The 15049-nt window shown below is 46.7% G+C and overlaps 1 protein-coding gene across 3 annotated transcripts in view; it reads right to left on the bottom strand.

The window, feature by feature from the left end:
- TPCN1 (two pore segment channel 1) overlaps positions 1-14076 on the bottom strand; it is a 49815-nt gene extending 35739 nt beyond the window's left edge. The window contains exons 1-2 of one of the 3 annotated variants that reach the window (XM_052795701.1): positions 14004-14076; positions 12752-13725 (exon numbers count right to left, since the gene is read on the bottom strand). In XM_052795701.1, coding sequence (XP_052651661.1) covers positions 12752-12863 — 112 coding nt within the window. In that variant the 5' untranslated portion in view covers positions 12864-13725; positions 14004-14076. Of the gene's footprint in view, positions 1-7366; positions 7490-12751; positions 13845-14003 lie in introns of those variants that run through there. The other 2 variants (XM_052795708.1, XM_052795700.1) reach the window with 2 other exon arrangements.
- Between the last annotated feature and the right edge of the window lie 973 nt (positions 14077-15049).

Here is a 15049-nt window from a genome sequence, read left to right as displayed (position 1 = left end):
AAGATCGGTTGGTTGGAGATCCTCATCTGTGCAGTTTACTGCCTTGTCTCTTCAGGGCACCTGCTCTCCTTTGATCTCAACCCTGAGTCACTCTGGACTTCATTTTTTTTCCTCTTGCAATGTTATGTGGGAAGTTTTGACCAGAAAATGTTTGATCACTGGACAATTTTCACTCCTGAATATGTAGCAGCAAGAGGGAGAAGCACAGATCCCTCCCTTTCAGGGTGTTTGAGATCCACAATTAGGCTAGCGAGAGGCTTCAGCGGCTGAAGATGAACTGATGGATGCTTTGTCACCCTCAGAGAGGCCACTTCGCCCTGACCCTTAAAAGCCTCCCATAGCTCACTAGTATGCCAGACCACACAGCTCAAAAGCTGTTGGAGCAGTCAACAGTGGGAGGATCACTCCTCGATTCACAGAGCTGCATCCTGTAAGAATAACGTTACCTACCCCACCAGCTCTTGCTCCTCAGCTGTACCACCTTCCAGCTGCTCATGTAAACCACCACGTGCCTAAGCCCTCTTCCACAAAGCTGCTTTCTGACAGATGTGTGACTAAATCCTCCTGCATGAGAAAGTCCTGAAATACTGTAAGGACAGCCGGAACCAGGCACTCCCACAATCTGAGACCGTATAACACAGGAGTACCTGCTTCTTAACATAGCTGCAAAGTCAAAACCAAAGCATTTTTAATCAGTAAAACTCACATAAAAGGAAAGCCTGCATTAGGCAAATATAATTAAGAATCTTGCTCGTGTGTTAAGCCAAAATGCTGCTGGTTTCATATCCTTTATTTCTGATCTTAACGAATGAACCTCCATACCACAAAAAGGAGAAGTCAAAGCCACAACAGAAGGATCATCTACAACCTTACATTACCCATCCTTTTAGCAACTAATATGCTCTATAATCGTCAGTCTGATCATACCACAGCAACAAAGGCTTTACAGACACAGAGATAAAATTATTCTGTAACTGGAATTAAATATCTGAACCATTGAGGGGCTCTGTGAAACAACTAATTTTGAATGGAAAAAACAATTGGAATAAAGTTTTTGCTGAACCCAACAACAACAAAAAAAGGGACAAGCTCTGCCTAAGGCTATGGCTCATGAGAGAGGCCAGACATGAGATACACACACACTCACATTTATAATTCATAATTTTTGAGGAAGTAACAGAAAGGGAAAGAGACAATATCGGAATCCCTCAGATATAGCATTTATTTAACACATCCTGTTAAATGAAGGAATTTCCTCTTTTTGTTCCAAAAAGGGAAACCAATGCCTCGTGCTTTTAACATGTTAAAGATCTGCTTTAGTGTCAGTAACAACACAGTGTCAGCATTTTAAGAGCACGTTCCTCATTTCAATTCTCCAAAGCAGAGCCTTTGGATTTTCCTGATGCAGTTTGGAAAGACGTTTGATTAAGCTGCAATCTGGCCTTTTTAACGAAAGCAGTGTGCTGCCAGGTCCGACTGCCAGTTCCAGCCGCCAGCAGCTCTCCGGGGAAGTCACAAAGTTAGCAGTGGGAAGCAGAGAGGAAGCGCTTCCCTTATGTGAGAAACCAGTATTAGTTGGGGCAACAAACCTCCCACATGGCCACCAGCGCTGGAGCTGGACTAGAATGGAGTAGGCAGTAATAAGGTATGTGCCATACTGACCTTTCTGTCCTAAAGGGAGAGGGATAGCAAGAAATTGAGATAAATTAAGTAAAGTAACAATACCATAGCAAAACTCTAACATCTTACTATGACAGGCTGAGATCAATGAAAGTTATTTATTGTGGTACAGTAGTAAGAAGTAAGTAATTGCACTTTGTCGTGTTAGAACAAGACTCCGCTGCACCGGTTCTTTCGAAATACAACACTGCCACATCTCCTCTGCCTCATCATTGAGTCTCAGCCAGGAAAGAGAAGCTGCCAACTTCAGAGGAAGGTGCATGTAAAGAAATGGGAAAAACCCCAGCCTCTAATGCTGCGTAACTGCTCTCCATTAAGAAAAAAAAGACTTCTGCACATTTGGTAGAAACCGCTGCTGGCAGGAACTGAAGTGGTTACATGTAATGGCTGGAGAGGAAGGAAGGAGTTAAACCATTAGTCTGACATCTGCAAACCAGCTGCCAGAGGGCTTTCCCTCAAGTAACTGGTCCTTACTTCAAGTCCTACAGTCCTCATACACAGCTGTATCTTCAGAAAATGGACAATTTTGACTTTGAAAGTCTTCCAGCACTGCAGAACTCTCTCCAACTCTTATGAAGTGATTACAAACATTAACCACACTGCAAATACATGCCTTATTCCTGGTCTAAATTTCCCCAGCTTCCACCAACAGACACAATTCCACCGCTACCCAGTTACTGCAGCTACCTTCAACCCTCTTGGATCTTGGATGAGCTGGAGCACAGCCACTAGAAACACGCCAAGCATGAACACATCGATTACTCTAGAGCTAGCACGGATGGCAACATCACCTACCTACCTACCCTAATCATTATTCTTATTGGAAGGACCAAGGAATACACTCACTGTCTCACTGGACAAGTGTCCCACATGCTCACTTTCAGCTCAACTGCTCATGAAATCAGACTCAGCTCAGCCTCTCTGCTTGCCAAGGCAGCCCTCTCCACCCTTGCAGATGCATGACCCTACAGTTGGTCATAGCAGTACACGTGTGGCTTGCCTGCATCCACCTTACTAAGTAGTTCTAATCACTAAGCTCCCCTCCACTACTCTTACTATGCCCTCAACCTATGGCATCTCCTAACTTGATCAGAAATTGCTTCTTTTTTTTTTTTTTTCCTTCCAGATCAGAAAGAAATGTTGCAGTTGGCACAGGGACAAAATGTAACCCCTGTGAGAGCCTCTGCTAATAACATACCTATTCACTAACAAGTCCCTATAACCAGTTTGATTTTGAGACCCGTCCATCAGCCAGTTTGCAGAACCATTAGCTACACAGTGTTGATTCGTACTACTCACTTCCTCAATCAAAATGCCGCACAGATGCCAAAACAAATACCCTCTCAAAACACTGTCAGTCTATCTTGTAACCTCAAAAAATAAGTCAATGCATGACTTCAGGTTCATATGACACTCACTTTTTCATAAAGCCACACTGATTGACATGAAAACCCATCCTTTAAATCCAGATTTGAGAAGAGCTGTTGCTGGTTTCCCATTATTTTGCCTGGAAGTCTTGTTTGGCTGGCCGGCCTGCAATCTTCTGCCTGGTGCAAAATACCTTTGGGGTCTGGAAGAAAGTCACTATCACAGCAATATTCGGACTGCCTCAGCTGCAGCCTTACGGAAGAATAAAAAGTCAGCTGCTGATTTTTAAATGCCTACCTTTAGAATCAGCTGCTTAATCTCTGCTTTATTTACTGCGGGAATGGAAGAATAGATCATACAATGACCAGGTCATCTGGCTTTTCAACAAATCCAGAATACATACAGTAGTTCTTGAGCCTCCCTGTAGTGTTACTGACCAGTGTTCAACCTTGAATTCCTAACAGGCCAGTATCACTTAACATGTCTTTTTATTTCTCAAGTCCTTTAGAGCACCTTTAACTCTACTGACCACATTTCTCTTTGTGATTTTCCTCCACTCCCAGTTTCTATTTCTTCATTCGCTATATAGCGGTGCAGCTGCTTTCATGTTAGCCAGCACAGGCATGTCTGTACTGTGATGTTTTGCTGTCTCTCCAACAGCTTTAAAGCTTCCGTTAGCATTTTCGTTTTGTATGCATTTGTGTGCTCTCAAAGTATATGAATAATTTTCAATGTTTTGAAGTCATCCCCTTTGCAACCACTAGAGATAAGGTCCTGCCACCAGCCTCGTATTTGAAAGGAAGGGGCTTTGCCTCGGTCACTTCGCCTCCGACCCCGATGCCAAAATTCTCCTTGGTAAGTTGCTTGCGAGCATTTACTTAATACAGGCAGGACCAAAGCGGTCACTTGTTTGCACCTGCCAGCAGTTCAGAAAAAGCAGAACATTTAATACTACTTGCAGGTAGCAAGGCAGAGCCACAGAGCAAACCAGTCTCAGCAAGCGTTCCTCTCTTCAATCACATTTCCAGTACTTCTGGTTTGCTCAGGGCCCTGGAGAAACAATGTTCTCCTCTGCACTGTGAAAAACAAGCAAATGGGCAACAAACAACAGCATTTTTCTATTTCTGTAGTGACTCACCACTACCTAACTAAATAAGCAGCTGGGCATCGCTATTTTATTTTGTAAGAACACTGCATTTACAAAATGGATTACACTACAGCTCTTGTGCCTCTCACCAGGCACGGATCTCCTCCAGCCAGGTTGACCAGGTGCCACAGAATAAAGGGGACAGGCCGTGGAAATATTGTACTAGTCAAAATTTCGGCCCTTACACTCTTCCTTTGGAACCCCACGCCTACAGACAGCGGCCGCAAAAGCGCTAGCTGTAGAGGATGGCATCCCTTCCTTCCTCCTCCCACATCTGATTATCCTGTAAATGGCATAGCCAACTCACCAGTACAATTTGACCCTGGAGAGTTTTCAGTGCTCCCACTTGCGGGATTGATCACTTAGTCTTAATTCTACAGGCATTTCTTCATTTAGTTAACAAAGAGCAGGAACATATTTGTGCATTCTAGTGAAATCCTTTAGCAGGCTACATTACTTTTGTACAATAAACTTTCCCAAATCCGTTGAGGATAGTGAAAGTGTTCTCAGAAAAACAGTTATAGTTAGAATAAAATACAGATGATCGGAAATTCCCAGATGACAACAAACACATATACGCATGTGCTAGGCAGTCACATAGGAAACGTAAGGGAGTAGCTAAGGTGTCCAGCCCCATAGAATCAGAGCGTTTAACAGGGCTGTGCACAGAGATACATCCTAAATTTTATTCCCCCATGTAAGAAGGAAAAGAAAAGCCTTTTGTTCCAAACAAACACCACCAGATCATGATTATAAAAGCAGCACTGGATACAAGCTTCAAACCCCCACACTACGATTCAAATCACAGCAGTCTCCTCTTGTCATCCTCAGGATCTTTCATCAACCACACAGTGCTGCGGTGGATCAACACAAACACACCTCTTCTGCCTCCCTCTCTCCACTACAGGTGCACAAGCTTCCTGCTGAACTGCTCACTAGAAGCAGATGGATGAAATCCTAAAGCTGCTCCTACAGCTCTCCATAAAGAAAGCAGTCATGTAAAAATCAGGTATCTTCTCAACATGCAAAAAGCAATTATGCTAAAGACACGGGGAGAGCCCTGCAAGGTCCAGATCAAAAGCCAGAGACATTGGAGGCAAGAGAAAGACCTATCAAATTCACCGCACTTTTCCCAGCTTAAGGATCAGAAATGGAGCGTTCTGGCTCATAAATTCTACTTCCAGCAAATTCAAGCTTAAATCCCCTGAAGGCAATAAGGAAAAGGCAATCAACAACAACTCTAACCACTTCACAGATGCTCCTGTTTAGTTTATACAGCACTTCTTACAGCATTCAAATGGGTAAAATGGGATTTCAACGCAGGGGGGCTGACGGCAGCAAGCAGGATTCCTCGGTGAAGATACCAAGGGCAAAGGAAGTTCTGAGAAGCATCATATTGGTTATGATGAGTGAACTCAGCGTGCTCAGCCTTTGCTCATTTTAATCTGCCAGTAAGCAAGCTTGGCTAAACTGAACATCCTGCATCTACAGTGCCTTAAAAATCCACAGGAATCACAAAAATGAGGGGAAAAACAAACAAACTGATGCATTCCCTGGGAAGCCATGAAAAAACTAATCGCTATTTGTTTCCAACTGTTGTTCCGCTTCCTGAGCCAAATGTTCCCAAGTCAGCTGCGGTGGCTGAGGAGTGACCGGTTAGAGCTGGAAAGTTGTCGATTTAAAATTGCAGCTTGAACACTTTCAAACTCCTTAACATCTTTTATAGCTCCAGGACCACCTGTTCGAAAAGCGGAGCCCTCCGATGCCATAGCATGTGCCCTTACCCCCGCATCTTCCAACTAAAGCAATCAGCCTGGGGAGAAGACACTTAGCCTAGCCCGTTCTTCTGCTCTCACACCAAAAAGATGCAAGCTGTGTACTAGAGAAGAGATACATGAAGGGAACAGCCTCGCTCCCTCAAAGCGTCAAGGTCATTACTCCCATCTTCAGGAAAGGAGTGAGAAGAAGCTTCCAGACTCCTCGAACCCCTCTGCAGCATCTTCCCTAATTTACAGTGAGCATGCATGAAAGATGATATCCATCCCTAGTGCTCCGGGAGATGACAAAGGAGAAAGAACTATTTGACTCCAGGATAATGGAACACTAACCCAAGTCTTCTTTACCTTGTATTCGCTTTTACTCGCTCAGATTTGAACAGCATGGGGCATTCAAGACAGAATCACTAGGATTATTTTTTTTACTGCACGAAAGAGTCAACAGTGCGGAGATTCTGTTTGACAAAGCATCCTACTGTGAAACACACAATGTGTGCATTGTGCAAACCGATCTCCTGCAGGGCTAAGAAAACAAGGCAGGCTCGAAAAAAACCCCCACAAGATAACTGCAGCCCGCAATACCTCTTGGTACTTTACTCTGCTCACGGTTTTTCTTCTATAGGTACCACATTTACAGAGTCATGTTGAGAATGTCTTGATACAAATGCTTTTGTGAGTCCTGGACAACGCAGTGCTGTTTCTCTTGAATCAAAGGTACCAGCTCTACCCTCTCATTATGGCAAGTATTTAAGCACAGCTCAGGCGGTCAGTCCTCCCTTAAAACCTGAATTCTCAGGATAAATGAGATTCCAGAGGATAATGCATTTGGAACTTAAGAGCACAAACACATTTTCCACTATTTCTAACACTGTATCAAAAGATACACAACATCTCCTAAAAAGCAACATTTGCCTCCTTCCTCTGAGTTTACAGAGCTCATCACCCAGGGAAACGGATTGTACTGAAGGAGAAAACAATAATCTCCTTATGTTTTGGGTGTTCATTTCCCTTTCCAAGATTTTTACCCCTCACTCATCTCAGAGGCAGTTTTGCTTCGCTTTGCTTGCTTAAAACATTCATTATAAGTCATCTAGGCCAGGAAAGGATTAGAGAAGCACTGGCAGAAGTTGCAAAATGCAAGGCTGTTAGGTCGGAGAAATGAGACTTTCAGAGGCATAAACAACAATCCAGCACTGAACTACCACTTGTGCTTCAGAAAAAATTCCTCTATAAATTTTAAGCAGGTATATACTAAGAAAAACAAATCATGCACAGCAATGCAAAACAGCACCTCTTCATAACAAAGTAATGAAGCCTACCTGTCCACTTCCACGTAAGGTGTAATCTGCGCTTTACAGATGAGACGTGTTAATCACAGTGATGTTAACTGACTTACCCCAGGTACAAGGAGGAGCGGCTTCAACAGCAGAACTAGATTGCCTCCGAAAAGGTGGTCCCAGTCCTGTGCTCTAGCCATGCTTCACCTCCAAACGTGGCAGCAGAAGCGCTGATACTGGAACTAATTAAAGGCAAATCGGTAGAACTAGGAGCCATGACGCAAGAAAATATCCTGCGTAGCATCCAAGAAAGCCACCAGATAATCCAAAAGGCTGTTTAAGAGCCTGGCTGTCAGAGATGTCGGGATCTGCCAGGTCCATCGCAAGTGTCTGCTTGTTCCCTCGTCCCTATTTCTTCACACCAATTAGCGACAGCATTTTATAACTACTGCCCAAGTCCAAATAACCATCTCTGAAATCCTTGCTTTCACACAGGGATCAAAAACTACAGATCCTGGAGGATTTATTAAATCTACTAGATGGCTGACAGTTAAAATGCCTGTTTTTCTTCAAAGGTAGCAAAGCCAGAATGCTTTCACTGCAATTGAAGTGGTACCTCAAAAAGCACAGCTACCGAGTTTGTGTGGTTGCAGCATCTCCCCAAAGATCAGGTATTTATTCTCTGTTTGTTCCCTCAGCCCATCAGAAAACGTACACTTATTTTACACCTGGAAATCTCTTTCATCCATGGACGGCACTACAGGAAGCGGCAGGAAGAAGGAGGCAACAGAGATGTTTGAAGAGCAGGGACTCGTTGACCAGATGAGCTGAAGCTGTGGACTGTGCGGACAGACTTACTTTCTCTCACTGCTGATAGAAACATGTTCTGGAACCAGATCCAACACAGAAGAGAATTATATCACTTCAGGTTGCATTGGTTGCCGAACACATCGAAATCGAGGTGGCTCACATGTTTCAAAAGAACAACACTAACTGCCACCAATCCTGGGCCATCCCCAAAAGCATATGTCTACCTGGGGATTAGTAAATGATTTTTTTTTTTTTTTAAAAAAAAGACATGTTTGTTGCATACAACATCCATTAATGCTGTAATTAGACTCTGTGTTCAGAAACATCACTTGAGTTTCCATCAGCCAACTACAAAAAGAACAGCTTTGCTGAAAGCCTCTTCCTACATTTCATCAAGGAACTGGGCCGACGTGCAGAAGCAAGGCAAGGGAAGAGGCCCTCCTTCCAGCAGCTCCAGGAAGCACAGCGCACACCACACACTGCTTTACAGGCACAACCAACAGTCTCAGAGGCAGTCACTGCTCTCCTTATCCACAGTCACATTTCACACCAAGCACACCTTGGGCAGCCCCTCCAACTTCACCAACAGTAAAATGTCATTTTCTTTACACGCTTTGGGCCACCTGCTCCTTCACGGCAGTGCACAGTCATGGGGGCACACGTATCAACAATTCTCCTACTACCCAAAAGGCCAGGCTGGCTCTAGTTTTCCTGACAATTTATTCTTCAGGCAGCAGAAACAGATTGCAAAGGCTCAGCTGAAACCTCAACATCAAAGTTTTAACTTCCCATTTTCCAACAATCCTTCTAGAAAACATTGCACTTCGCTGTTGCGGTTGCTCCCCCCACCTCCCCACACATACACAATAATTCATTTTTACCTCAATAGCAGATGCAGTTGCTTTCTTGTAAAAACCCAGAGTTTAAAGATGACTTCTTCCACTTGCCATAATCCATTGTGTGGGAGAAACAGACATACAGTATCATATTGTTCCCTGTACAACACTTTGAGCTGTACTTTCTGCTCTGAACACACTGAAACTCCACTTGAGGCTACAGCAATTTCCATGCAGGAGGCAAAGGAGATTCTCGTGTCTGATCTAATACAGGATAAATCAATGTGCACTCATTTATTGCTTATAGTTCCCATCAGCTCAAGGAGAGACACCGTCCTAGAGTTTCAAGGCTATCCACACTGCTTTTGTATATGGAAAACATACCTCACACTTTGAGATATTTTGAGAACCCCGTTCCAATGCTTCCCCGGAGTTCAGGTGAGGGACGGGAAATCACTCAACCCCAGCTGCTTCTCACCGCGATTTTGGGAAAGGTCGTGCGAGGACGGCATCCTCGTCCTTGCCTTCTACAGAAATTCAGTTAGTATTAGTCATTCACCTCAGACAGCTGCTGGGAAGCTTAATTAGAGTGTGTACAGCACTCAGAGATTCTCAGATAAGATGTACCAGGGAAGGGCAGCATCATATTAATTAGCGTGGATTCAAGTGACGAAAGCGCTTCTCTCTGTCTCCTTCAGCTGTTGGAGCTTGAAAGAAAAATTACCCAGCACCACAGTCCTACATGTTGTAGTCAGAAAACCATTGGCACCACAGGGACCACATTTTTCTGGATGTGGTCTGAATTCCCATCAGCTTTGCAGGATTCTGACCTTTCGCTGTGGCTGCAAACGGGAGATCCCTGGAAGATGTGGATCCCAGCCCAAGCCAAGGAAAGCAGAGTTTTAAAATTCTTTCCCATGCAGGTATTTTCTCCCATTAAGTGCTTAAGAGCTGTATGATTAGGGAGATTAATTTTTGCAGCTGGACATTTTCTTTAAGAATGTAATTTTCCACACAGTTTTCTCATTTAGCTTTCTTTTATTCTAACCCCAAGACATTCACTTCCCCAGAATAAGACTCTCCTGCAAGGTTCAGAAAGGAATCCACTCTTGCATTTTAGTCCTTTCTTTTTACATCTGCAACGGGCTTGCTTTCAGAAAACCCTGTTACTACTTATTTCAACCCAGTAACTTGTCTGCATTGCCAGACAATCAACACCAGGAGTCCAAAACTACAAATTCATTTATCCAAGGACCCGATTGTAACAAAGCTACCTCATGGATCAAGTTGGTTTTTTTTTTAAAAGCGCAAGAAGTTCCTTAAAAAACATGAGAGTTGATGTACTGAAATCACACAGATACCCAGCACTTAGCAAGATGGTTGTGACAAGCTGGAACATGGATTAAAATTTAGAGAGGTCCACTGACATAGCGACACAAAACAAGAGTGCAACTTAATTATTATCAACCTCAGATGCATGATTTAACATAAGGGCGGTTACAGCCACTTTGTCTTTCCCTCGTTGTCACCTGGGAAGAGGATGACGGGTCCCTCACTGCAAACAGTCCCAGCCGATATCTGGGGACACACTTAAATAAAAGCTTTGTGTTTAACCTGCCACCAAATCCCTAGGAGTCGATGGCCAGGCACAGTAACAAGTGAGCTACTCCTCCAAATTCTGGCTGAATATTCTGAGACTTTAGGCATAAGGAAGACAAAACCAGAAGGAAACAGCCTCCTGACCTTCCCTGTCCCCATGCCCTCATCATCACCCTAGCAGGCTCTCCCTCTCCTGAAAAGGACTGGTTGGGACAGGACTTTCTCCCTGAAAAAGACAAGCCTCTGAACAAAAACGTGGAATTATACAGTTCTGTTAATGTCATTTCAGTCCTCAGCAGAGAAGTGGGGGCAGAGCAGAGGGGAAACATTTGAATTCCTCACAGCCTCCACGAGACACAACTTTTCTGCATTTCACAGTAGATTTTCTTTGCAGGCAAAGAGGAAAGCTGGACTACATGTTCTGTTTTTAAACAAGCTTACTTTTGCAAGTGATGGCGTTAGGCTTGCTCGCTCACTAATTTAAGCTTCCCGCTTCTCAGAGATAGATGTTCCTTTCAAGTTGTTTATGCCAGCCTCCCTTTTCTAATCTTTTATCCCACTCTCGCAGTACCCACTGACTTCAGAAGGCTCTGTATCATTCAGCATCACTTGCACAGAATAAGCTTTATGATTTTTTCAGCAAATTCAACTTTAACAGTGATTAAAACATATAGCAAAATAACAGTTCTTTAATACCAAGAGACACTTCATTTGAAGAATTCCAGGAAATGAATTCTCAAAAACCACACAGCAATCTTTTAAGAAGCACAAAATTGGCCCCTAAACAATCCCCCTGTATTTCAAGGGAAAGCAGATTGTGGAATATTTTTATTTATTAATACATTCATTCTCATGCTTGTGCTTTAGCACAGTCATGTTGGCTTTAACCAAATGACAAACCTCACAGAACTTCTTCTTTAAAGGGATGGGAGGCGGGTGGAAGAAATAGATGAGAGAAGAGTGATTAAAATCAGTCACAAGAAAGCCTATAAATACACCAGTGGACAGAGGAAGCATTCTCTCTTCTACTGAACTCAAAAATAGCGAGCTAAACTTTAAAAGACAAACAGATGCAATAGAGCAGATGCAATGGAGCAAAGATGCAGCAGAGCTTAGAGAAAGTCAACTGGGCAATTTAGCCAGGGATGTGTATTGCAGGGGTGGGAAAGGAGGAGGGAGGAGGAATCTGGATTGTCAGAAATCCTACTGGCTCAGGAAGTCACAAAAGGAGAAAATTAAGGGAACCCATAAGATTGCAAGAGAGAAATCAAATCACAGAGTCACAGAGGCAGTATGGAATAGAGGTATAATGTAGAAAAAAGGGACGCCAGGCCAGGAAACAGTTTATTTGTTACAAACGTTAAGCTTGTGGCAGCAAGGGCTTGAATAGGATCACAAGACCTGTGCATACACCTGCAATGTCAATTGGAAGTCAAAGGGATGTGTTGAATAAAACTGCTCAAATACATTCAGTGAGGTATAACATAAAACAGAAGCTCACTGAACATGCTCAAACACATCTGCTGTTCCCATCTCACCTAGTGCAGGGCTCTACCAAAGATATACTGAGGAGAAAGCAATGCTTCTAAGGGATGATGGCTTTTGTTTTCCCCCTCTCAACGCTCATAGGCTGGCTCTATCCCACTAAATACCTGGGGCTAACAGGAGTACGAATATATTTTCTAAAAGTACTCCTGGTTCTTTGATAAGAATACAATAAAGATGTTAAAGGGATTTATCAACACGTATCACTTTCCTTATCGCAAAAATCGGAACGTAAACTAGAAATAGGCAAAACAACAGTTGCAAAGGACGGATGCTTTATGGCGCTAGGAAAATACTACATGACATAATTGCAGCCGCTGCGCCTGAACAGCTCAGGCCACTGGTACGGCACGGCGGGTCAGTGCCAAGAAAAGGAGACGCTCAGGGCCAATGCGCAGGAAAGGAGAGTTGAGCTTAAGGACAACGAGGTCGCAGGTTATTACATGGAAACCACAAAAAATGTGTGTTAGAAATGGCATCGGTAGGACCTGTCCATCCAGCATCCTCCTCCCTCTCGGTGTAACATGGGTACTGTGAGTAAACAAGCAACACAATAAGCAACTTCCTGATCTGATTTTCTCAGGCAGCCGCCGGGACACTGAACGAGAGCTCTGAGAGTTTCAGGTCCTGGCAAGCGCAAGAAAGAGCAGCCACCGCAAAGAGAAAAACAAGCAAGGCTGTCACAGTGGGCCGGAAACAACAAAGCGATCTTACTTTCATTAGGCAGCTCCTCCCGATCCAGGTCATCAAGAGGGGCTGAGGCGCTGCTTCCACTGTCGTCCAGGGTGAGGATGAGGGGAACATCATCATCCATGCTCACAGCCATCCTGTCCCTTCAGAGGCTCCTACTCCAAGAACTTTAAATAACGCCTTTTTCAGTTCCACTTGTAAAATGCTTACGTCAAAAACTGTCCCCAGAAAGTCTTCCATCAGGGGTGTCTTCTAGACATAAGAATATAAAGGTATGCGTACCCATCTCTAGAGACCACAGTTCAAAAAAGGATCTAGTTATTTGCTTTTGAAAAGCAGCGCAGGATGCTAGACTCAATGGCAGTATTTACGCACGAGCTAAATTCAAAAAGTCAGGTCTGGGCTGCCTATTCCAGTCAGTGCACGGCTCGCAGTACAGCACGGAAGCAAAAGAAAGTGCTTCTTGACAAACTCCTGACCACTCAGCGCAACAAGCAGGCGGGCGTGACGCATCCGGGGCCAGCATGATGCTAAGTGTCACCGTCACACAGGGCTCTTTCCCCTGTCATGCCAGAATGCCTCGATTTCAGGTGGGGAGGGGAAAGAGGGAGAAAAAGAGGCCAGTTTGAGTCCGCACGCGTGAAGTTCCCGCAGGCTTTTTTTACTGGGCGATGCCACTGTCACAAAGTCACGGATTTCTTTAAAAGGTGGAGGAAAAGAAAAATCACGCAGGGCCTGGACAACCTCACAGGGACGCTCCACGACCGGTGCCGCCACGCAGCCGTTACTCTCCCCGTCTCCTTCCTTGCAGGCCGTGGCGAGGGCAGAAAGAAGTCACGGCGGAGGCCGCATCCCCCCCAACAGCAACAGGCCGACCGGGGCCGAGCCGCCCCGCTCCCGCAGGGCCGGCACCCGGGGCCGGGACGTGAGCCTTCGCGGCGGACTCTCGGGGGCTTGGGAAACAGGCAGAACGGCCGGGACCGGACTCCTCCCGCGGCCTACGAGAGAGGGACACCGAGACGGGGCTGTCACCCGCGCTGTGGAGGCCCCGGCCCGGCCCATTCCCCGGGCTCCCGCCGACCCCGGCCCGCGCAAACCGGCCCTGCCGCCCCCCCACACACCCTGCGGAGCCCTCGGGCAGCCCACCGATGAGCCTACCCACACACACACCACCAGCCCCTCACGCCTGTGGCCCCCGGGACCCCCCGCCGCCGCCGCCGAGCCCCCCGGACACGGCCCGGCCCCGCCGAACCGGCGCCCGCGGCCGCTGCGACACCTCTCCTCAGCGCCCGGCGCCCGCGGCCCCGCCCCGCCGCCTCTCATTGGCCGCGGCGGCTCGGGCCTCTTGCCGGAGAGGCCGAGCCTCCCTCCCCTCCCCGCCAATCCACGCTCCGTCACCGCCCACCGCCCGGCCCTCGGCTCCTGCGAGCGGATCCGGATTATTCCCGCCTCCTCCTCCTCCTCCCTGCCGCACTTGGTCTCGTCATTGGGTAGCGGCGCTGCCTCTCCGGCCAGGCGGGGATGCTGATTGGCCCGAGGTGGTGGAGGGCTAAGAACATCGCGCCTCAACCACGGGAAGGAAGAGGCGGGCTTTCGAGGAGGGGAGCGCGGGCTGCCATTGGCTGTGCTGAGGCCCCGCCCCCGGGGTCAGAGGGGAGCGGAGCGGTCACCTAGCAACCGCGGGACGCGGGCGGAAGGCGGGAGCTCCGGGCCCGCCGACCCCGACCCCGACGGGAGGCCCCGGCCCGGGAACCCCCCGGTCCCCGCCTCCAGGAGGCGATGTTTCTGCTCCCAGGCCCCCGTCCGGGGGCGTCGGTGCCCGCAGGGAAGAGATGGGCCCTGAGGAAGGGCAGCCCAGCCCCAAGAGGCAGCGGGTACAGCAGGTGCCGGGAAGGGCCGGGGGCCCCGTCAGTGAAACACGACGTTCCCCAAACCCCAGGATTACATCCATCTCTGAGGAGGTGAGGATTCTCAAGCTGGAAGCGAGCAGCCTGGTGTGTAATGAGTACATCTGTTCCACTGGTCCAGGCTGAGCATTTCTCACAGGCAGCCCACTGCGTGGAGTCCCCAGGACAGTCCCCCAGCCCAATCCAGCCTGATAAAGCCACCAGGCTCTGTCCAGTGGCTCTGATGAATTGATTCTGCCACCGGCAGGACTCCTGTCAGTGTTAGAAATAGGTAGGCAAGGCCTCTGTCCAGCTGGAGCATCCCCCTTGCTACCAGATCAGATGTGTCCAGTCTTAAATTACCAACACCTTTGTAAATGAGCCTTTCTTCTGCCCACCTGATGCCTCAACACACCCTCCCCTTCTCAGTGGTCCT

Source organism: Harpia harpyja, chromosome 9 (genome assembly GCF_026419915.1).
Source record: "Harpia harpyja isolate bHarHar1 chromosome 9, bHarHar1 primary haplotype, whole genome shotgun sequence".
NCBI lineage: Eukaryota > Metazoa > Chordata > Aves > Accipitriformes > Accipitridae > Harpia > Harpia harpyja.
This window is presented reverse-complemented; position numbering and strand designations above follow the sequence as displayed.